This window comes from Schistocerca nitens, chromosome 1 (genome assembly GCF_023898315.1).
Source record: "Schistocerca nitens isolate TAMUIC-IGC-003100 chromosome 1, iqSchNite1.1, whole genome shotgun sequence".
Taxonomy (NCBI): Eukaryota; Metazoa; Arthropoda; class Insecta; order Orthoptera; family Acrididae; genus Schistocerca; species Schistocerca nitens.
Genome location: NC_064614.1, coordinates 651,612,292 through 651,637,647, shown reverse-complemented (window position 1 = coordinate 651,637,647; position 25,356 = coordinate 651,612,292). Strand labels below are relative to the sequence as shown.

General features: G+C 41.0%; 1 protein-coding gene across 3 annotated transcripts in view; it reads left to right on the top strand.

The window, feature by feature from the left end:
- LOC126258780 (transmembrane channel-like protein 7) overlaps positions 1 to 19,813 on the top strand; it is a 249,103-nt gene extending 229,290 nt beyond the window's left edge. The window contains exons 3-5 of one of the 3 annotated variants that reach the window (XM_049955668.1): positions 9,418 to 9,555; positions 10,230 to 10,330; positions 17,007 to 19,813. In XM_049955668.1, the coding sequence (XP_049811625.1) occupies positions 9,418 to 9,555; positions 10,230 to 10,330; positions 17,007 to 18,893 (2,126 nt within the window). In that variant the 3' untranslated portion in view covers positions 18,894 to 19,813. The remainder of the gene's footprint in view (positions 1 to 9,417; positions 9,556 to 10,229; positions 10,331 to 17,006) is intronic. The other 2 variants (XM_049955670.1, XM_049955669.1) reach the window with 2 other exon arrangements.
- The last annotated feature ends 5,543 nt before the right edge of the window (positions 19,814 to 25,356 follow it).

Genomic DNA, 25,356 nt, shown 5'->3' with positions numbered 1-25,356 from the left:
TTCTTCGTCAGACAGTCCATCGAGGGAGCGTGTATAAACAACTCCACGCGAGGAATTTAAGGTACGGTGCGGTTCCACCCGGACAGGGAAAGTGTGTAGTAGTGAGGTACGCAGCAATTTTTGTGCCTGGAGGGCACTGTGTGTTTCTAACAACAGGGTGCCATTCCGTAATCTGGAACAAGACTTTACAGGACCTGCAATTGCGTCGACACCTTTCTGAATAATGAAAGGGTTGACTGTGGAGAAGTCGTGACCTTCGTCAGACCGAGAAACAACAAGGAACTGTGGCAACGATGGAAGAACTGACTGTGGTTGAGACTCAGTGAACTTACGTTTGTGAGCAGACATAGTGGAAGGTGAGGAAACCATTGCGGAAGAATCCCCCATGATTACCGGCGTCTCCGATGGTGCGCTCCTCCCTTGTGGGGGCCCTCTCTGAGGGCACTCCCGCCTTAGGTGATTGTTCACACCTCAGGTCACACCTCCCGACAAACGGACGGAGGGACCAATCGGCACTTTCGGAAGGTATCAGCTCGGGTAATCACCCCTCCCTGGGCCTGGCCGTTACCAGGGGGTACGTACGTGTCCTACCTGTCTACCCGGGGCGGGGAATTACGCGTTACCCCGTCACCGGCTACGCATGGAAGTGCGTGGGTCGGCCTTCAGACACGCACAGGGAGGAAGAAAGAGAAAGGGAAAGGGAAAGGAAAGAAGAGGTCTCAAACGCCGCAGCGGAGAAAAGGGTAGAGAGAAGAGGTAAGGAAAAGAGAAGGACAAAGGAAGGACGAAGACTTACAAGTAAGGAAGGCGAAGAATGTGGTACATTTACAAGCGTCCGTCTCCGGACGTAGGCACAAACCATTCCCCCAGAGGGGGAGAAAAGGAAGGAAAGAGCCAGAGGTGAGGGGGGGGGGGCGAAGATGGGGGATGGGGAAGGATGCGGAAAGGGAAGGTATGCAGCCCGGAAAGGAAGGAAGGCCACATCAGCTCGGGGTCCCGTGCTCGCTACGCACGTATCCACAAAAGAGTTGTGGATTAGAAGTGGGTTACACAGCATCTCCTACAGATGCGATCTGTAATTGGTGAACGTATCGCCTGTGGTCACAGGTGTACACCTAACAGCCAGTATGAAACATGTTGAATCAAGCTATTTCTAAACAAGTGATATTTTTTGTAGTAACACTGTTCACGTTTACTTCGCACTTCACTTAGCGTAGACCGGGACTGTGTCCTAGGCATGCCCGATGTTGACTGACTGGGCACGGCCCGTGCTGCTGGAGTTGTTGTTCTTGTTGTTACGCCGGCAGAGGTCGCGTCCGAAGTCTCGCGTGCCCTCTGATGGACGGGACTCTACTTGCGGCAACTACCGCCCGTGACGCGCCGTGCCAATGTGCGCCTCCCGCGATCTTTCTGGTGGCTACTACACTCCTCCTCCTTCAGGGGGTGAAGCCACTGTGATCCACTGCGTCGGAAGGTGGAGCGTAGGGCAGCAGCGATGACCTCCACATCCATTGGATGGCCGGAGTCGAGGGGATCTGCCAACCCTCGAGCTGGAACCTTCGAATACGGCTGGAAGTGACCCACATGAAGAGGCCCCCGTCGTCCCACAACCGGAGCTCGGGACAGAACGGGTGACAAGCTGTCTAACTCCGGATCCCGTTCCACCTCGGGAGGGGCAAGACCCAGTGGTGGGGACGAAGGGGAAGGGACAACCACAGGTGAAGGAGCCCCCTGAGAAACCAAACCTGCTAGGGGGGCCGGCTCTCGCTGGGGCATCTCGAATGAGGGCGATGCCGGTGCTGGAGGTACTGGAGGCTGCCAAGGCTGAGAACCATCGCAGTGCGGCAGAGTCACAGCGCGGAGAGGAGGTAACGTCCCCCGTGAAACCAATACAGGTGCCGGCAATGGGGAAGCCGGTGTCCGAGAGGTCGGAGGGTGGGTGCCCGAACGTGGACGTAGCTGATTTTGGTGGCGACGTACCACCCGATCCCCCGCCTGCAAGGTATAGAGCCGGCGGCCATTTCGGCGAAGGACCACCGCCGGTATCCAACGTGGATTGCGACCAAACCCACGGGCCCAGACCGACATACCCAGTGGAAAGCCAGGGACTTCGTTTTGTGAAGACTGGTGAGGACCAGGCCGGAGGAGGTGCAGCAGAGTCCTAGGTTGACGCCCATGGAGGAGCTCTGCGGGGCTGCGGTCGCCCATTGGTGTGGTCCGGTATGCCGTCAAGAAAAACGTCAAGGCTTCCTCTGCAGGAAATTCGTGCACATACTTTTTCATCTGCGTCTTAAATGTGCGCACCATGCGCTCGGCTTCCCCATTCGATTGTGGATGGAAGGGGGGAGAGCAAACGTGCCGAATACCGAAGCGCCTACAAAAATCCTGGAAGGTCTGCGAAATAAACTGCGGTCCATTGTCTGAGACCAGGGTGATTGGCAGACCTTCCACAGAAAAGATTTTTGCTAGTGCCTGGATTGCAACTTCTGAAGTGGTTGAGGAGCAGCGAACCACATATGGGAATCGGGAATAAGCATCAATGACAATGAGCCAAAAGCCCTTGAGAAACGGGCCCGCAAAATCGATGTGAACACGTTCCCATGCTTGTGTTGCCGGCGGCCATGAAGAGAACGCTGCCCTGGGAGATGCTTGTTGGCTCGCACACTGGGAACAGGCGGCCACCAAGTGCTCAATTTCTCTGTCAATACCGGGCCAGTACACATGTCTGTGAGCCAAGGTTTTAGTACGGGAAACACCCCAGTGCCCCGCATGTAATAACGTGAGGACCTCCCTTCGTAAACCTGCAGGAACAACCACGCGAGGAGCTGTATCATCGGTAGCCAGAAGGAGAACTCCTTCCAAGACTGAGAGGTGGTCTCGTAGAAGAAAATAATTACGAAGAGGGTCCGAGGCCCGGCCTGGAGGGCGGGAGGACCACCCCTGCTGAATGAGGCGAACTACTTGCCGGAGAACCGGGTCAGCCGCCGTTTCCCTGGCGACTCGAGAACTAGTGATCGGAAAGCCATCAACTGCTTGGCGGGATGCCACATCCAAATGAAAACACACAATCTCCTCTCGATCGAACGTAGGATCCGGGCCCACCGGAAGACGAGAAAGAGCGTCGGCATTGGCATGCTGTCCTGTAGGGCGAAAATGAATGTCATAATGGTACTTAGAGAGGAACAAGGCCCAGCACTGTAATCTGTGGGCCGCCCTATCCGGAATCTGAGAGGCGGGGCCAAATAACGATATTAACGGCTTATGGTCAGTGATTAACTGAAACTTCGTGCCGTACAAGAAAGGGTGAAACTTGGTAACAGCGTAGACAATGGCCAAAGCCTCTTTTTCCACCTGGGAGTAATGGGCCTGCGCGGGACTAAGCGTTTTAGACGCAAACGCCAGTGGTTGCTCGGAACCGTCTGCGTTGCGATGGGCCAGGACCGCCCCCACCCCATACTGCGAAGCATCTGTAGCGAGGACCAACGGCTTACGGGGATCAAAAGTAGCCAAACAAGGGGCTGAAGTGAGGAGGCCCTTCAACGAGGTGAACGCTCGCTCGCATGCAGGCGACCAATCAAAAGGAACACCCTTGTGCAGAAGGCAGTACAGGGGGTGGGCTATAGTGGAAGCCCTGGGAATGAACTGGTGGTAATAGGCTATCTTGCCTAAAAAAGCTTGTAACTCTTTCAGCGAAGTGGGCCGAGGAAGGTTGACGATACCTTGGACCAAACTTCCTAGTGGCTGTATGCCATGCCGAGATATGGTGTAGCCCACATACTCAATGGACGGTTGGAAGAAGGTTGACTTATGCAGGTTGCAACGCAAGCCCACAGACCTGAATTTGAGAAAGAGGGTGCGAAGGTTGTGCAAGTGTTCCTTCGTGCTGCGGCCTGTGACAATTATGTCATCCAGGTAATTAATACAATGAGGGATTGTCGACGTGACATGCTCAAGATAATGCTGGAATATCGCCGGGGCACTGGATATTCCAAAAGCCAACCGCTGGTATTGGTAAAGGCCAAACGGGGTGTTGACGACCGCCAGCCGTTTGGAGTCCTCATCAAGAGGTATCTGATGATAAGCCTCCGACAGATCGATTTTCGAAAAATATTGGCCACCCGCCACGGCGGAGAACAATTCATCAGCACGAGGCAAAGGATAGGTGTCCACCACCAATTGGGAATTAATGGTGGCCTTGAAATCGCCACAAAGACGTAAGTTTCCTGAGGGCTTCTTGACAATAACGAGGGGCAAAGCCCACTCACTGGAAGAAACGGGAAGAACGACCCCTAGGGCTGTCAGCCGGTCTAGCTCTTCCTTTACCTGATTACCTGAGGGCGGAGAGCCAAGGGGATCTGTCTCGCGCGTAGAAAACGCGGGCGAGCCGACGCCTTCAACGTTAAGTGAGCTTCAAAATCGGAAACACGCCCCAGGCCCTCCTCAAAAATATCTGGAAAGTCTGAGATCAAAGATTCCAATGAGTGATAGGGAACGTCTTCGGAGACCAACTGTATGGTGTCAGCAATAGAAAAACCGAAAGCTTGAAAGGCATCCAGGCCAAAAAGGTTAGCGGAGCTCGCATCACTGACAACAATAAAAGTAATAGGCCGAGTGACTGATTTGTAAGTCACGTCGGTAGTGAATTGATCCAGTAGGGGAATGAACTGTTTACCATAACCGCGGAGACGCCGGTAAACTGGCGCCAACGGGGGCGATCCAAGGTCGGAATAAGTTTGTGCATTCAACAACGAAACTGCCGCCCCCGTATCTACTTGCAGTTGTAACCGGCGCGACCGAACCGACACCTCGATAAAGAGTTTGCGGGCCGATGCGTTGGGAGCCTGGCCCGATGAAACTTCCTGAATGTCAACGTCCATGTCCTCTGTACTTGCTTCCTTCGATGCCTTTGAGGCTGAGCGGCAAACTTTAGCAATGTGACCTTTTTTATTACATTTGCGACAAACGGCCCAACGCTGGGGGCACTCTGTCCGATCGTGATGTATATAGCACGACGCACAGGACGGCAACAGGGGCCGGCGGCCGGAATTCTGTTTACGCGCCGTGCGGGAGCGGCCGTAACGGCCGGATTGTACCGCTCGCACGTCGTCCACCCCGGACACAGTGGACGCGGCCGCGCCACCCTGAACCTCCGCGACGTCGCACCACGCTTCCAGCTGTTGACCTGCCGTGTGAGAGACTTCATACGATTGAGCAATTGACAGAACTTCCTCGAGGGAAGGGTCTTCTAACTGCAGGGCCTGTTGTCGGACCTCCCTATCAGGGGCCGAACGAACAATGACGTCGCGTACCATAACGTGGGCAGACGACTCTCACGACTGCTCCGTGACAAAATGACACTTGGCGACTAAGACCGTGCAGGGTAGCGGCCCACGCCCGGTAAGACTGATGGGGCTGTTTCTTGCATTGATAGAACTCGACCCTAGCCGCCACAACATGCGTGCGGCGGCGATAATATGAAGACAGCAACGAACACAATGCGTCAAAAGACAAGGACGAGGGTTCCTGCAACGGCGCTAGCTGCCGCAAAACTTGATACAGCGAGGGAGATATCCAAGACAAGAAGAGAGCACGACATACCTCCGCATCGTCAACATGAAACGCCTGGAAATGCTGCCGAAGGCGATGTTCATATGCGTCCCAATCCTCCGCCGTCTCGTCATACGGGGGAAAGGAAGGAGGGAACTGCGCCGGAGCAGACGGCGTGGAGAGCAACGCCGGAAGCACTTGTTTCATGGTGGCCATGAGTTCCGTCTGCTGCGCAACCAAAACTCGCACCAAATCCTCCATACCGTGGAGAAACTGCGAAACCGGAACAACGACGCAACACGCGAAAGAACGACCCTACTCGTCGCCAATTGTGTAGTAACACTGTTCACGTTTACGTCGCACTTCACTTAGCGTAGACCGGGACTGTGTCCTAGGCATGCCCGATGTTGACTGACTGGGCACGGCCCGTGCTGCTGGAGTTGTTGTTGTTGTTCTTGTTGTTACGCCGGCAGAGGTCGCGTCCGAAGTCTCGCGTGCCCTCTGGTGGACGGGACTCTACTTGCGGCAACTACCGCCCGTGACGCGACGTGCCAATGTGCGCCTCCCGCGATCTTTCTGGTGGCTACTACATTTTTACTTAGTTTTACGAGCAGAACATTAACATGAAACTGAACAATAAATATTCAAGTACAGTTAGGTCACATTATTAGTTTCAAAAGACAAGTTCTCCTAGTGCCCTGATGTTGACTGCACAGGCCTTGTCGCAATGTTGTGGTGGATTAGGTAACAAAACATGCACACAAAAGAAACAAAAAATTGTATGTTGTAAAATACAAGAAAACACACGCGAGTAACATTCATTAATCAGCTAGTCACATGTTTAACTCAGTCTCAGTGGGTTGAACTCTACTGTGTACTGCTTGATCTTTTCTTTGATTCTTTCTAGATAATGTTTTTTTTTTATTATTTAGAGATGAATTAAATTTCTAATCTCACTACAAACTACTCATTACTGAGTATGATACTGTTCTGTCAATTAAGGCCACATATCAGAATGAAATTTTCACTCTGCAGTAGAGAGTGTGCACTGATATGATACTTCCTGGCAGATTAAAACTGTGCGCCGGACCAAGGCTTGAACTCGGGACCTTTGCCTTTTGCGGGAAAGTGCTCTACCAACTGAGCTGACAAAGCATAACTCATGACCCATCCTCACAGCTTTAATTCTGCCAGTACCTCATCTTGTACCTTCCAAACTTCGCAGAATCTGTCCTGCAGACCTTGCAGAACTATCATTCCTGGAAAAAAGGATATTACGGAGACATGGCTTATCCAGTGTGTGGGACGTTTCCAGAATGAAATTTTCATTCTGCAGCGGAGTGTGCGCTGATATGAAACTTCTTGACAGATTAAAACTGTGTGCCAGACCGAGACTCGAACTCAGGACCTTTGCCTTTCACAGGCAAGTGCTGTACCAACTGAGCTACCCAAGCACTTGGTGGTAGAGCACTTGCCCGCAAAATACAAAGGTTCCAAGTTCAAGTCCCAGTCCGGCACACAGTTTTAATCTACCAGGAAGTTTCAAGTTCACATATCCATCCCCATTACAACAGTGTGCCCTGTGCATGCTGAAACATCACAGTACAACAAAACTACTTCCTAGAGACTGATCCTTCTTCACCATTCATCCCACTAACATGCTGATATTGTTTCATTTAAAATTTGTAGATGGCCCTGTGTCTGCTTAGGGTGAGAGTTAGATAATGTAAGTGATGCAGGTGGTCTTGGGGATTATTATTATTTGTTGCATTAGAGATGATTTGCAGCATTGTCTTTAGGTCGGAGGATTGAAAACATGAGTAGTTCAGAAATGGGCAACAGTATTACATAGATTGAGTACATGTTGGAATATGATTTTGTGAGAGTTGGGATGAATTACATGCCGAGTACAATGAAAGATTGTAAAATCCATGGTTGAGGAGGTGATTTAGTTGTTCATATCAGAGATGGTATTGTATGGTAAAAATATAGTGTGTGCTGCTTTGCCAGTGGCCAACATGTGTGTGTGAGTAGTGTTGCTTGTTTGTGTAATAAGACACAGGAGATACATCTCTGGACAAGATGTGGAGAATGGCAGTCTCAGATGACTTTAGAAAGATCTACAGCATAATTGTAATTTCAAATGCAATGTCAATAGTTGGTCAGATGGTATGAGATGTGCGTTTTCCTCTGAAATAGTTGACATCTGTCAACATGAAAATATTGGGGTTGGTGGGTGTTTTATGAAGTAAGAGTCTTATGGAACTAAGTTACTGAGGTTTTAGAGGAAAGAGGACAGGATGCCATGCTCTGAGGCTGGACCACAAAAATAAGCTAGGTGAACAATTACTTATCCATCCACCCTCTGAAGTGCAGCAGTAATTTCTGTCTGTTGCTTAATACAAGCTGGTTGTACTTCTTCATTACTAATTACTCCTTGGTGCTATCTTCTCTGTAGAACCTTGGCCCCTCTAATGATCACAGTCTGATCTTGACCGTCTTCTGCTTGTTCCCTCCATCTTCTTACTCCCTCCTTTGTCAAGCTATTCTCCACATCATCCAGCCACTGTTTCAGTGGCCCCTTTGCACCTTCCACCACCCCTGGGTTTCTTCTGTAGACCTTCTTGACAAATCTATCCTCTGACATTTACTCTACATGGCCCAACCATCTTAATCTGTTGCTCTTGGTCAGCATAACAGTATAGTTCTTCCAGTTCTTTGTTTTTTTCTGTATTCTCCATTGTCCTGCCTCACTCACTGCTCCAAAAAATCTTTTTTAATATTTTCTTCTCCCATTTCCTCAGGAACTCCTCTTCTGCCATATCCTTGTCCATGTTTCTGAGCTGTATATTACCATTGGCCTTATAACCATTCAATAGACTGTCACCTTTGATTTTCTGCTCAGGCTACGCGACTGAATAACCATAATCAAAAATCAGTAAGCTTTATTTCCCACAGCTATCCTTGCTTTTATTTCTTCTCGTATGTTGTTACCATTGGTTACTAGCACTCCCAAGCACTGAAACTTGTCACATCTCTCATAGTTGGCTCCATTTAACATGAGGTATTTCTTTTTAACAGCAGCATTTATTTTGGAAGCGAAGAGATACTGTGTTTTGGTGTCGTTTACTCGAAACCCTAACTCTTCCGCCTGCTTTTATAGTTTGCCATATCCTTCTCTCAACTCTTTCAAACTTCTAGACAGCATGCAAATGTCATCGGCATGTGCTAGGTTAAACAGTATACTACCTGGGTTATTGATCTCCACCTTGCTTATTACTCTCTCTGAAACCGTGTTGAAAAGTAGTGTGGATAACACATCCTCCTGTTGTCACTCTTGGTTAACTTCAAATTCTTTAGTGAAGCACAATAAGAATTTACTTTTTCACTAGCCAATGGTATTTTATGGCATGAAACAGCTGCACAATCTTAAGTGATGGTGTACATTTGCAAATAAAAGTTTAAACAGTTTGAAACATTATGGTGAAATAACGTATTCCATCTGTGCAGTGTCCTTTCACCAAGTCATGTTTAAGCATATGAAAATGAGAGCTTTATTAGTATAAGGCATTGTGCAGTTATCTTAGATATGTTATCAGAATAAACAGGCAGCAAAGTTACTGAGAAACTGAATATTTAAGGATAAAGGAATTGACAAAAAAGAATGAAGGCTTTGAAAAATGTCTACAAGCCATTTAGTGATCTTTCTATTTCAGTATAACAGCGTACATGGGAAACACATATATGAATTTAAGACTCATTTTTTTAAAAGCATTAGTCCATACAGTGAAGAAACTTAAAACAATTTGAGGAAATGAGTTTGATTATATTTTGTGCTCAACATTGACTGGTTTATTTTAAACATTATAGCAACTGCAAAACGTGTAAGAGGAGATGCAAAGCCAACATTGCGCCGACGAACATCTACACGCAGTCGATGCCACAGCACTGCACGTCGTACATCTGCAGCTGTTGACACACATGTTGCGATGCTGCCTGACCTATCAGGTACATGAAAAAAAATCCAATTTTTTTATGTTGTTTATGGACCATAACTCCACATATAACCAGAACAACTAAACCATCCTGCCCAGAGTCCTTTCCACACCACGCTAAGAAATATTCAACTGCCCACCCAATTGGTGCAATATCCTCATACATCCAACTCCTCATACGTGGGGCCAGAATGAGCTCAGTAATGGCACCACTTTCCATCCCAAGCACCAGCTGCCCCTCCCTCCCAGCTCTCAGAGCCATCCTTGTCCAACCCTCCTCCCACTGCCTTGTTCCCCTTGCACACTCCATGCGAGACAATCCTCACCCTAACTGAGCTGCTGTGTCGGCACAATGTATTCACTAAAAGTAAGTTTGTGTGTTTGTGTGTGTGTGTGTGTGTGTTGGGGGGGGGGGGGCATGCATATCTAAATGTATGTTTACTTTATAGCTAAGAAAAAGGATTTGTATGAAAGCTAACAGAATTCTCAGCGTTGTTCATGTGCCTTTTGATGATTCAATGCATCTACAATCCGATGAGGTGGTACCTTTACTCCTTAAATTATTTGAACTATCATAATGAGAACATTACACTTTTGACTAGTATATATCAGTATCTTTCATGATAAGACATCCTACACCAATGTACTTTATGTTCTGATAAAGTTGTCGTTTGGTCCTTCAAACAGAAATCAAGTCAAATGAGGAAAGAACATGGGAGGAAATCATGCAGATTAAAGCAATGCCTGTGAGCATGTCACAGAAGAAGGAGCTCAAATCCAAACTGCAGGTATGGTGTACTTCAGTTTGTGTGTGTGTGTGTGTGTGTGTGTGTGTGTGTGTGTGTGTGTGTGTTTGGACATTTCTACTTCTTTACAAAAAATTAAATGTAAAGTATGAAAGAGACTTTTTATATTTGCTTTTTTCTTTATTTGTTTGTGCCAAGTACAATAATGAATGAGAAAATACAAATTACTGATCTTAGTGATGTAATTATCAATTCAAAAGTAACTTCATATTATGACATTTTACAGAAATTGTACAGTATGTGACAAACCTAAACCTCTTCATAATTCAAAGTAGATATAAATCTAGAAAGAAACAGACTTGTCTGCAAGGAAATCAGAACTCTAGATTATGATTATGTATGATGAGGTACAACAGATTGATTCAAATAACAAGCTACAGCTTAGAAAATTAAGATGAAGAGACATAGATGAAAGCTGCAATTATTTAATAAAGGTACTTAAACACATAGCAGAGGAAAACCAAAGCACAGATGGAATAAGGCAGCTAATAGTGAGTTTCGAACAAATGGTAATAGGAACAAAATAGAATATGTTGAATTAAACAAAACTATTTTTAAATGTCTTCAAGAGGTTTTGAGAAGATACAAAACATAGTCTATGTTAATTGTAACAAAAGAAAAACAGAAAACTTTTAAATTACACGGAGACAGACCAGCTGGCCAGTACTTAGCCTCTAGGAGGTGAAATTCATAGTACTGCCAATACACACAAATAAAAGTAAAAACAAACTTCTTGGCTATTAGTTCCTCTTTCAGGGTGGAAAGAATATTACAGTAGGGGTTGGTTGGAAAGGAGGTGTAGGCCACTCAGGCCCTAGTTGAGAGGGACCCATCTGTTGTCAGGAAGATGGGAGACAGAGTTTTGAGAAGGGTTTGATGGAATTTTAAAGTGGGTCCTTTAGTAACGAAGATCAAACAGGATTGAAGCAAAAGTATGTAGGACTGTTGTGTGAATATGGCAAGAGCATGTTTGCATGAGGAGTGTTTGTATTCAGGTATGCAATTAGGGAACATTGTGAAGTTCATGAAAACAGGAGAGATAATTTAGACTAGTGAAGGTAACATTGAAACAGAAATGAGCTGGAAAAGGTGAAGAGTTTCTGTAAGAAGATGGAGAATGTACAGAAAATAATGGTCAGTAAAATAATATCAAAACTGGAGATACTTTTACATTGTGAAGATCACTGAAAGCAAATAATACTACAATGAAAGCAGGTTATCGGCAATTGATGAGAGGTGCTCATCATCAGTCAGTGAGAAGAGATAACTAAATAACAAATGACAGAGTCAAAAGGTTAAAATTGTATACCAACTATCAAAAGACATAAACAATAAATAAAAACATCAATCTCCATCAACAAAAACAAAATCAGTCATTATGACTTCAAGTGCTCTAGCCAGCAGAATGAATTTGCTTTACTCCAAGTATGATAAATTGTGAGAATACAGGAAAAAGGTGAACTCCTTCATAAAATTTTCCAACGGGGAATTGGAACAACAAATAACTCTAAAACTTCCAGACACAAGTTGAGAAAAAAAAAACCTTTCAGTGGAGGAAAGTGTACTAACTAAACATATATTCCAATACTTCAACAACAATAAGGACAACAACAACAAAAACTGGATTAGCGTAAGTCAAAGAGGCCTACTGTAGATGGATGGCTGGATGTTTCTGGAGCTGATATCCAAAACAGAGAGCATTTCTCAACTAAAATTGAGAACTTTGAGGATTTTCAAGAGGAAGAAGAAAGCATGGATGCATGAATATTCTCCAAAGAACGGAGGAAACAGCAGAGTGAAAGTGCAAAGAAATATTTGAAAGAGGAGAAACACTACAGGAAATAAGAAATCACAAGTTATTGTTGTATGGGATCGACATTGTTAACACTGAAGGAAGATCACTAAATATAGAAAAAATTGCTGGATACCGAAACAAGATAACAACACAAAGGAAAAAGATTAACAAACAGGTAAGAGAACAGTAGCAATGGAAAAAATATTTGGATACAGAAAAGACATTGCCAAATCACAAATGTGGGATTACAGACAAGAATTACAGGTAACACACTGGAAAAAAAGATGAAGAATGCCAGAAAGGTGGTTAATTGTGTCAAAAGTAAAATTCACTAGGGAATAATATAAAATTCCAAGGTGACAAAATGGCCCAGTATGTACCTTCAAAGGGCACAAAATTCTTAGTGCTGCCAGTATACACACGTAAGTGGAAACAACTGTTCTGACCTCCAAAACTGTTAGTTACTTACTCACTGAGGGAAGACGGAAAGATTAGAACAGATGGGTAGGTTACTGGGTCCTGAAACTTCCTGTGTATGCAATCTCATGAACAGTTTTCAGTTTTTCTCAACGTTCCGTCACAGCAAATGTTGTAAATTTTTCTCCTTGTTCTTGAGGCAAGAAGAACTACAAGAAAGGAGGCCCCAGATTTATAATGAGAGGAAACAAATATCTTTATATTACAAATCCATCTGTCAAACAAGACTGTGAGAAGAGAATTGACTCATCAAAATTCCAAACAGTAACTCAAGATTTATGGTAAGAGTTTCATATGCTTGGCAGAGATGATGTCTCTGTGTGGATTTAGTGGCCAAACCACCAATCTTATGAATCAGTTTTCTTCCTGATATTTTCTTATTAATGTACTAATGCTCCACAGGATGAAAGCTCTGAATAATTTAAGTGCAAACTGGACCGTTGAAGGGTAGTTGTGCAATGTTCCATGAGTGGAAAAGTAGTATGTTTCGTGTTAATTAAGACAGTGTCAGTATACCCTGCATGCTGAGAACTATTGTGGTTTTCACACTGACAACATTGAACATAAGTTGAAAGTGAGCAATGGGTGAAAGAGATTTTCATGTACAAGATTACATAGTTTGTTGTGTGTGTGTCAGAAAATCGAACAATGTTAAGTCCAGGATGGAATAACAACAATATGGAAAGGACAGATCACTACTCATCACATTGAGGAGGCATTGGGTTGCAGACAGGCACAGGGGAAAACAGCTCAAATATTTTTTGCACTCATTTTCATTGTGACTGACTGTGACTTAAGGGCTCCTCGTGTGCATTTTGTTCTGTGAGTGTAGAATCGCTAATATTTGTTCCAAAACCCTACTGCAAATCAACATTTGTGGTATGGGCCTGTAATTCAGTGGATTACTCCTATTTCCCTTTTTGGGTATTGGCGTGACTTGAGCAATTTTTCAGTCTTTACTTGCAGATCTTTCTGTGGATCTTCCTGTGAGTGAGTGGATGTATATATAATTTCTATATATGGAGCTATTGTATCAGAATACTCTGAAAGGAACCTGACTGGTATACAGACTGGACCAGAGACCTTGCCTTATTAAGTGATTTAAGCAGCTTTGCTACACTGAGGATATCTACTTCTATGTTTCTCATCTTGGCAGTTGTTCTTCATTGGAATTCAGGAATATTTACTTCATCTTCTGTGGTGAAGGAGTTTCATAAAACCGTGTTTAATAACTCTGCCATCCATGACTTCACTGTTGATATCATGCAGTGAAGGTATTGATTGCGTCTTGCCACTGCTGTGCCTTGTGTACGCCCAGAATCTATTTGTGTTTTCTGCCAGATTCCAAGACAAAGTGTCATTGTGGAAATTGTTATAAGCATCTCGCCTTTGTGTACCATGGGGGATCAGTAACATCACTTATTAATTTATGTGGTATATATCTCTCAAATACCGTCAATACCATCTCTTTGAAATCATTCCACATCTTTTCTACACTTACATGATCAGATCGTAAGTAGTGGAGACTGTCTCTTAAAAAGGTGTTAAGAACTTTATCAGCTTTTTTAAATAGACGTACTTTGCATTTCTTTTTGATGGTTGTAGGTGTTATGGTATTCAGCCTAGCAGCAACTGCCTTGTGGTCGCTAATCCCTATATCCGCCATGATACTCTCTATTTGTCCAGAATTATTTGTTGTTACGAAGTCAAGTATGCTTTAGCAACCATTTATGCTTCAAGTGGGCTCATGAAGTAACTGTTGAAAATAATTTTCTGAGAAAGCATTTTATGCCTGCTACTGGCTTTAAACATATAATTTTTCCAGCATTTCGAGGGTAGATTGAAGTCACCACCGACTATAATCGTATGATTAGGGTGCCTATTTGAAATGAGACTGAAGTTTCTTAGAACTTTTCAGCAACTATTCTTCCATGTCAGGGGGTCGGTAAAATGATCCAATTAATAGTTTAGTCCGATTGTCAAGTATAACCTCTACCAATACTATTTAGCAGGAACTATCTACTTCAATTTCACAACCAGGTGAACTGCTTCTGACAGCAATAAGTACTCCACCACCAATTGTATTTAATCTGTCCTTGCAGAACACTTTTAGGTCATTTGTAAAAATTTCAGCTGAACTTATGTCCGGCTCGAGCCAGCTTTCCGTACCTTCAGTGCTTTGTATTAGCGCTTGAAGCTCTGGTTATTTCCCAACACAGCTACGATAATTTACAACTACAATACCAATCGTTTCTACAACTACCTTACTGTGTTTTACCTGCCCCCTTTTAGATGGACGCCCTTTCTGTGGTTTCCTGAGACCCTCTAACCTAATAAACCGCCCAGTCCCTTCCACATAGCCCCTGCTACCCGTGTAGCTGCTTCCTATATGTAGTGGACTCCCAATCTATTAAGCAGAACCCGGAAACCCACCACCCGATGGCGCAAGTGAAGGAATCTGCAGCGTATACGGTCACAGAACCACCTGAGCCTCTGTTTCAGACCCTCCACTCGGCTCCGCACCAAAAGACCACAGTCGAACATTATGAATTACCTCAAAGAAAAATTTTTATTGACACATAATCAGCATGGATTCAGAAAATATTGTTATTGTGAAACACAGCTAGCTCTTTATACTCATGAAGTAATGAGTGCTATCGACAGGGGATGTCAAATTGATTCCATATTTTTAGATTTCCAGAAGGTTTTCGACACCGTTCCTCACAAGTGTCTTCTAACCAAACTGCATGCCTATGGAATATTGCCTGAGTTGTGCGACTGGATTCGTGATTTCCTGTCAGAAAGGTCACAGTTAGTAGTAATAGATGGAAAGTCATCGAGTAAAACAAGAGTAGTATCCTGCGTTCCCCAAGAAAGTGTTATAGGCCTCTATTGTTCCTGATCTATATTAACGACATAGGAGAAAATCTGAGTAGCCCTCTGAGATTGTTTGCAGATGATGCTGTCATTTACCATCTTGTAAAGTCATCAGACGGCCAAAATGAATTGCAAAATGATTTAGATAAGATATCTGTATGGTGTGAAAAGTGGCAATTGGCCCTGAATAAAGAGAAGTGTGAAGTTATTCACATAAGTACTAAAAGAAATCTGCTAAATTTTGATTATGCAATAAGTCACACAAACCTGAAGGCTGTAAATTCAACTAAATACTTACGGATTGCAATTACAAGTAACCTAAATTGGAACAATCACATAGATAACGTTGTGGGTAGAGCAAACCAAAGACTGCAATTCTGCAACAGGTCTACTAAAGAGACCACTTACACCACACTTGTCCGCCCTATTCTGGAGTATTGCTGTGTGGTGTGGGATCCGGATCAGGTGGGACTGGCGGATGACATTGAAAAAGTTAAAAGAAGGGCAGCTCATTTTGTATTATCGCAAAATAGGGGAGATAGTGCCACAAACTTGATACGTGAATTGGAGAGTCAATAATGAAACAAAGGCATTTTTTTGTTGCGACAGAATCTTCACATGAAATTTCAATCACCAGTTTTCTCCTTCAATTGTGAAAACATTCTACTGGCATCCACCTACGTAGGGAGAAATGGTCATCAGGATAAAATAAGAGAAATCAGTGCTTGCACAGGAAAATGTAAGTGCTCATTTTTTCCCGCTTGCCGTTTGAGAGTGGAACGCTAGAGAGACAGCTTGAAGGTGGTTCATTGAAACCTTTGCCAGGCACTTTATTGTGAATAGCAAAGTAATCACGTAGCTGTAGATTTTGGTGGTTAAAATGGGCGCATGATTGTCCGTAGATTATATTTATTGACATAAAAGAGAAAGAAGCTTTTTGGATATAATGGGATTTATTAGCCAGTTACAGTACATGTTTATGCTTCGTGAGCAGTGTATCTGTCACTCGTACTAGAAAACTAATTTTGGGATATAAAGACAGGTTGTCAGGCTTGTGGTTCATTTTCTGTTTTAAGAAAACATTTTATTTGCTTTCTAGGCAGTTAGTTGTGATAAATTAAAATATGTGAATGCATCTTAAACATGTCTGTTCATTTCACAGACTAGTTGTAGCTTTTTTTTAATGGTTAATATTGCTATAAAAATATGAGTTAACATTAAATTTCACTGTTCATTTCATAGACTAGTTGTAGCTTTTTTAATGGTTAATATTGCTATAAACAAATGAGTTAACATTAAATTTCACTAAGTTGCCTTCACAAACTGTATTAGTCAGCTTCTGTTTTCCATTGCCTTCTCCAGTTAATCTCTTACTAAAATTTCTCATCATCTCATTTCTGATTTATTCTGTTCCACATTGCAATAGTTCTAGTTAATTAAACCTCTCAAATATGTGCACCTACAACTCATTAGATGGCTGATTTTTCATATAATGTATGTGTTCTTTAGAATGCAGATAAGCTGAGGCTACAAGGCTATGAACAATTCAAGTGGCAAAGAAGAAAGTTCTGGCAACATTTCAAGAATCGATGGAAGGAAACTTACTCAAAGCTTGAACTGTGGCGACACAGTCTGAAGAAGATTGAAGGAAACTTTGGCACTGGAGTAGTTTCATATTTTCTCTTTGTGAAGTGGCTTATGTTTTTGAATTGTGTTATTTTCTTTTTTTTATTTTGTTTTGTTGTGCTTCCACAATTGCTCGTGAGACCTGAAGACACAAGTAACTGTGATGGCTTTAACAGTTCTAGTAGCTTTAATGTTAGCACAAGTGAAGCAAGTGTCAATGTCTTAGACATCATTCAGGGAACAGGGTGGATGGAAAAAACTTTGATGTTCTACGGTTTTTATTCTAATGGGACTTTAGGAGGAAGTGACACATCATATTTGTATTATAATTTGCCTCTTGCATATATAGCAGTTACATTAGTCTGTTTTTTGATGAGTTTGTCAGCTATTGTCAAATCTGCTGCTCATGGCTTTAAAGACAGGTTGATGGAAGGTGAGGGACAGTTCTACCAGTATTGTAATATAGTGTTTGGAGGGTGGGACTACTGCATACATAATGAAAAATCTGCCACTATTAAGCATAAAGCTATATTTAATGAGATAAAGGGATGTCTCGAGGCAGAGAGACTGGAAGAAGAGAGGCAAAGTAGGTCAAGAGATGAAAAAGTGAGACTGTATCTTTTACGTTTTGCAATCAATTTGATGGTTCTTCTCGTCTTGGCTGGGGGAGGGTTCCTAATTTATTTTGTTTTCAAGTCCTCACACACTGCTCTGGATGATTACAAGAGAGACACAGAAGATTTTGGAACTATAGAAAACATGTATGTTTTGCTGCTGGAATACTTGCCATCTATAACAATAGTGGGGCTTAACTTAATTGTACCAAATATATTTATGTATCTAGTCACTTTAGAAAAGTACTCACCACTCTTTGTAGTTAGAATAACATTGATGAGAACAGTACTGCTGCGACTGGCATCCTTAGCAATTCTCCTAGTCTCATTTTATAATGTTATAAAGTGTGATAACTGCAATCCTCCAAGATGCTGGGAAACGTATGTTGGTCAGCAGTTGTACAAACTAGTTGTTATGGATTTTGTCACTCACATTGCCACTACATTTTTGATCAATTTTCCACGCATGTTAATTGCTAAGCACTTTAAAAGTAAGATTGCCAAACTGATAGGAGTACAGGAATTTGAGTTACCACAACATGTCTTGGATATCATATATAGCCAGACATTATGCTGGTTAGGAAGCTTTTATGCACCAATTCTCCCCTTTCTTGCTACAGTTGAATGTTTCCTTCTTTTTTACATCAAGAAGTTTTCTTGCCTTGTTAATAGTACACCATCATCCACGGTCTATAGGGCATCCCGCTCTAATTCTATGTTTATGTTTGTTCTTTTAATATCATTCTTATTGGCAGTTGTGCCGGTGGCCTATTCAATAGCTGAAATTACTCCATCTGAATGTTGTGGCCCATTTAGAGGTCATTTTTCAGTGTGGTCTTTTGTCATTTACACATTTGAACAATTTCCATCATGGATTAGAAGTGTGCTATTTTTCTTCTCAACTGCAGGATTTGCCGTCCCAGCCTTTATAGTTCTAGCACTGTGCTTGTATTATTTTCATGCAGTGTCTTGTGCTAATAAACAAATGGTAATGGTACTAAAAAACCAGCTAGTTTTAGAGGGCCATGACAAACAGTTCCTTCTAAACAGGCTGAGTGCAATTATCAAGCAGCAGCAACAACAGCAACAAGAACATCATAAAGCAATGCGCCAAGCAGAAATGTCCAATGTCGAAGGAATTTCAAATGCCAGTTAAACATACCCTGATGCTGCTACACACATGTATAAAAAGTGGAAGTCCTTCTGCAAAGCATTTTTACCAAATTTTATATAAATTTAAACTTTTGATATTCTTCTTTAGAATAATTTTATACAGATGAGATTTGAATACTTGCAAGAGCTTTCCTTTTTCATTAACTGTGGTCTTTAACAAGCCAGCATTCACTGTAGTGCTCACCAATTTGTCAAATTGCCGGGAGTTCCTTATAGGCAAATGTTATTGAGATAATGTAAAAACAAATAGTTACATTACTGGCTGTGACTGATGTAACATTAGTGAATTCTAGATGTTTTTTTGTGTGAAGTAGTATTTATATGTTTTAGTACCACAAAATGAAGTCACTGTTGCTCTAAAATATTTGGTTGGAAATATGAGACTGATTCTCTTCAGATTTTTTGTTACAAGAAATTGCAAGGAAAGAAATGTGTGTGATTGGATCAATTGTTTTTAATGTATTTTTAATGTACTACCAGACGTGTAATGATTGTTATCTAGTCATTATGTATCTGTTCAGTTCTAGTTACCACAAAGAGCATTCCTTGTGTATTTAAAATGCTGCTGCTCTTTCTTTTTTCTGTTTTAAAAGCTCAAAGAAACTTTGTATATTCTTCATTGTCTATTCATATTCTTACATTGTACAAAACTGAATTACAGATCAGTTTGAATAAGTAATTAGTGTTATTTGCCAGTTTCAGTGCACTGGACAATTTAAACGCATGTGCTGTGAATTTGATTGAGCATCCTGTTGTGTATTAAAGATGAAATGGACTAGAGTTAGAGAAATAATTGTTCTTTTAATTACTTGCCCCCAAAGAGACTTTCTCATGTATTAGGGGCCAAACTGTTTGTAATAAACAAAATGTGATGTAAAAGTCTCATAATGTACATAATTCCATGTGAGTTTTTCATTTTGTGTGTGTGTGTGTGTGTGTGTGTGTGTGTGTGTGTGTGTGTGTGTGTCATTGTTAAAAAAACTCCTGGCCTGTTTAGTTAAGGAGTGACGATTTACTTTTTGCTCTGATCAATTCTGTACTTTGTACTTTGCTTTTGACTGACATGTTAAGGGATGTAGGAAGACTTGGAGCAGGAGAGGCACCACAGGACATTTTAATTTACACTGTCTATACTTTTACAAGTAAATTCATAAAACTTTGTTAGCATGACCAGGAAGGATTCAGGATTCACACTCATATCATACGAAGTTCAAAAACATAACATAACATAACAAAACAATTTTTTTTTTACATATGAAATTTCATCATTTTTTCACTTGGTATTAGCTGCATTTGTTGCTGTAGGTACACTTTTCTTCATAAGTAAGAGAGATTCTTTGATAAATTTTGCACAGCATACAAACCATACTTACATGTGTATGAAACTCTAGAATTTCCCAAATCTGTTAAAAACTGTGGTAAAAATTGAGATAATTAACTATAAAATTCGAGTTTTCTCTAAACACAAAGTTTAAAATGTAACAGCCCATTCATTTTTCCATAGATTAAATAAATTCTAGAGTTTCATACATCTGTGAGTATGGTTTGTAAGCTGTGCAAAATTCATCGAAGAATCTCTCTTACTTATGAAGAAAAGTGTACCTATAGGAACAAATGCAGCCAACAGTAAGTGAAAAAAATCTTGAAATTTCACATTTAAAAAAAATATTATTTTTTCGTGTTTTTGAACTTCCACTGCTATGAGTGTGAATCCTGAATCCTTCCTGGTCATGCTGACAAAGTTTTATGAATTTATTTGTAAAAGTACAGAGAGTGCAAATTAAAATGTCCAAATTCTGCAAGATCACAGACTGGCTGGCTGTACCTGCTTTGAGCTCATTACTATAGATAGTGCAATTAAAGCAAAATCACTATTTTACTGATTGGCACAGAGAAATGAAAGGTAAGAAAATCCAGGAGGGGAAAAAAGGGGATAATAAATTATCAATGAGTGAATGAAAGCAAACAGAAAAGTGGAGGAACAGCTTATGAAAAAAAAGAGGAAATAATAATTTATGTACATTGGATCCTGGTGAATGGTGAATCAGAAAACAAGCTGTTGGATGATTATACCACTTATAGATTTTGTAGAGAGATTCCATAATGAATTGAGTGGTACTCATATTCTTGATGTTATGAAATAGAGCTTGCTTAGTAATGGGATAATTTCAATGAATATAATGTTTGTACTGTTTTCTCTGAGAATTTAGTGACTCATGCCAAAATATAAGACTGGGTCTCATAATTTGTTTTACCAACAGTTGTGTGTTTTTGTTGTGGTGAGGCTGCAATAAGTGGAACAAAGAAATGCATTGGGCACATTTAACTCAGTTGAATTGTACAGTAACAACAACATTAAGAAGGAAAATGTGTTTAATTTTATCATAATGTCAGTATAATGTTCCCCAATGTTGATGAATAATTTGCACGTGAGCTGTAATTACTAGCTATTATTTAGCTCACCTTCATATTTCTTCATGAACAAGGATACTGTGAAGGTCAGGCTTCTACTTCACATTCAGCAGTAACACTGAAAGTATAGAACTTACAAGGAGACCACATGACAATCAGATTTCTGTAATTTCTTATATTTAAGGTACGTGAAGTTCAGAGCTCATGTATCAGTCTTCCCTAGCAGTCCCGTACAACTCATAAAAATGCTCAAAAATCATCTTTGAAGTTTTTCAAGCATCTTTAATACTCTAAAGTAGATTATTTCCCAATCACTGCAAGATTTTAGACAAAAATGCGTGTTCTTTGAGCATTTCCGTGATGTGTATACATAAAGATGGAAAAAAATAGGTAGCACTCAAGGATGGTAATGGCTGGATTGCTGGTTAGAGTCTCTTTTCAGTCATTTTTTCGGTTTTTCTGATTTAGTTTGACAAAATACATTATTTAAGTGTAAAATTCATCAAATATATGCTAATTAACACATATCTAATTGTCATTTAACATTGAAAAATGCAAGTTTTCTTATTTATAATTACATATTACACACAAATAGCCAGTTTCCATCGAAAATGTAAATTCTTCCTTGCCAATAGTTCATAAAAGGCTGTGAATAAAGATTGTTAAATGTAAAGAATTATTACAAACTATTTTTTTAAATTTTTATGTATTTTAGGTTTCACGGAAATGTTCATAAAATGAGCACTGATTAAGAATTTTCCATGGCTGGTAATCAAACCCGGGTCACCCATATGGCCTGCTGAAATAATGACATGCTATATTAAAGATGCTCAGAAAACTTCAAAAGATATTTTCTCAAGAATTTATGAGAGTTGTATCGAATGTCTTTGGAAGATTGATGTTGGTGCTTTGAATTTCATAAATATTAAAAAATACAAAAATCCAATTACCACATGGTCTCCTTGCTAGCATTAATAAATATGACACTTCTCCGATTGGTGTGACGTATATTCTTGCAATATTGTACAGTTCTCTTTGTGATGAACAGTACTTTTTTTAGGAACATTATAATAATTAGGTGACTCATTCTCAACATAAATATCAAGTTGACAGATTGTAATATGACAACAGAGTAATCAGTTTTTGACAGATCTCTATATATCTCTTGTTCACTATGACATCATTAGCATTGTCATGGCATGCTTTTTACTTGGCTCACCCCAGTTCTCCAAACCAAACACAGTACCAGCAGCCACTGCAATTCATGGAAATACTGCAGTTGTTCAATTTTGAAGACAAGTGGCATCTATCATGTTTACATGCAAAAACAATGACAAAAAAATTGAAACCACTCTTGATTCCAAACTATTTAACTAATAAATGAAACAATGGAAAATCCAGGATGGAATGTAACAATACCAGAGAAGGAAAGTTGCTACTCACCATATAGAGGAAATGCTAACTAATAAATGGTTGTAACTATAGCTATTACCTTTTGTCAGCTGGAAAGACATTGGGTAATAAATCACTCTACGAGAGAGATGTATTACACCACAAATTCCGGCAAATGATGTCGCAACAGATATGCATCATAAATAAATAAATACATATCAATTTTTAAAGTTTTTGCCCTTCCAACTAATACATAACACACACAAGTGAATAAATGCTTGCTCTTTCATTTTATTTTTTTCAAAATAGAATCACAGAAATATCTATTAATTACTTTTATTATGTCCACATTAGATTACATCCTCCAGGAGTTACTTTACTGTTGCTTCCTCTCTTACTTGGCCTTAAATTCTTTTAAGTCAGTCAGGATAGGCAATTAGCTCAACTACTTATACCAAGTTCAGCAAACATTTCTTATGAAATTCTTCATAAAGCTAGCAATGGAACTCAGTCAAAGTAATACAGAATCCCTTTATATCAAACCACACAGCAATTATTGTTATGACCACCCACAGAAAACTGTATCAACCCTCACCACACTTTGTCATACAATAAATTAATCTTAAAAATTACGCTATTGCATACTTTCAAGAATTTTCATCCAGTGTTTTTCACTGTATGGACACAGTTATTATTTCATTTTATCCGTATAATACAATTGACATTTGATTTCTTGCAATCACATATATTTTATGAAAGATTTATGCCTTTCTTTTGTCAGTACCATCAAACACGAGGAGTAACATTTTGGAAAACTAGCATCTTTTTTTACCTTGGTATGTTATATTTCATTAATCTTTTTTACCTTGGTATATTACTTTTCATTAATCATTATTATTTACATTAAGAATAATATGCAAAGCTGAAACCTGCACCATTATTAATTATTTTCAAATGCAATTCCTTAATTGACTACTATAACCCAATTAGGTTCCTCTAATATGCATCTCTGGAGTAAACCTCACAACCAACACTATTCTATCTCTGTAGAAACTATCAATGACAACTATCTCCTCAGAAGTAAATTCACACATTATATAATATTCTATAAAGTGATGGTGTCCCTAATTTCTGGCACTAGAATTTAATCTTACGATATTCTGTTAGTATAATATGTAACAAACACACTGTGCTACTTTCATTGTCAGCGCGCCTGGTTCCCACCAGTGAGAGGTAGGCAGTCTGAGACATGTTCAGGTGTCTTAATGCAACAATGAAGGTGGTGTCCAATCAACAATATGCAGCTTTTAGATTCTGCTTTTGTCTCAACAAATCTTGCAGTGAGGCCTATATGATGTTACAGGAGGCCCGTGGACAGTCTGTTCTCTCCTGAATCACAACTCAGAGACATTTTATATTGTTTAAAGAGGGGAGACAACCAATTTCAAAGGATGGTGGATCTGGCACTCCAGTTATTACTCTTTTGGAAGAAATTGTGAACATCGCTGCTTTCATCGTGAGAGAGGATGAATGAATAACCTTGCAAAATACTTTCTAAAGTATTGAAACTTTTACTGGGTGCCACTCACATGTTAGTGACAGAATATTTACAGATGAGACGTGCAATGGGTTCAATACTGCTGATTCCAAAACAAAAGGACATTCGCTTGCATGTCTGCATGCAGTTGAAGTTGATGTTAGAGGAAGATCGATGGTTTCTTTCCAAAGTAATCACTACTGAAGAAATGTGGCTACATCATTTTGATCCAGAGAGCAAACAGCAAAGCTCAGTGTGGAAGTCTCCATCACCAACCCCCAATAAAGCAAAAGTGGTTTTTCTTCAGGTGGGAAAGTCATCTCATTTTTTGGTATTCATGGAATGGTTTATCAACATCTGTACCTACTCACGTCAGTAAACTGAAAACTTTGCAAGTCCATATCAGGTGCAAAAGTCCACATACATGTGAAACAGGCTGCATACTACACCCCAATAAAGCACAGCTGCACAATGCAAATTATGTTACTGAACATATTGTAAAAATCAACATGAAGCGCATTCCTCACCGTCCCTATAGTCTGGATTTAGTCCCATAGTGCTCAGAGCCATAGCCCCATGTGACTCTTTTTCTATTCCCTAACCTGAAGAAACATCTTTGTGGGAGGCATTTTCCATCATCAGAAGCAGTAGGGAAAGCTACAGAAGCAATTCTGAAGGACCTTCAAGAAAATAGTTTCCATTATGTCTTTGCAGACTGGCAGAAACACTGGGACAAGTGCATCACATCCAGAGGAGGCTGTTTTGAAAATGACCACCAAAATTATGAGGATTAGTAAAAGGTATGTTGTCAAAAAATTATATTCATTCCTTACTGAACTGCCCTCTCATAGAAAGAGCTGCTAAAGTATAGTACAGAAGGTAAATGAAAGGAATATGCAATGACACTTTTATTCAAAGACTATAATAAACTGAAGTCATCGTGATTTAGAATGGTCCCCTGGGACATGGTTCTTAAGATTGTGGTGATCACCTAGGACAGCAATGCATGCTCTGCAACGTGCTCCCATGCTGGCCACAAGGTCAATGAGAAGTAGGCATGCCATTCCTCCACCAACACATCCCACGCATGTGCAATGGGACTTCA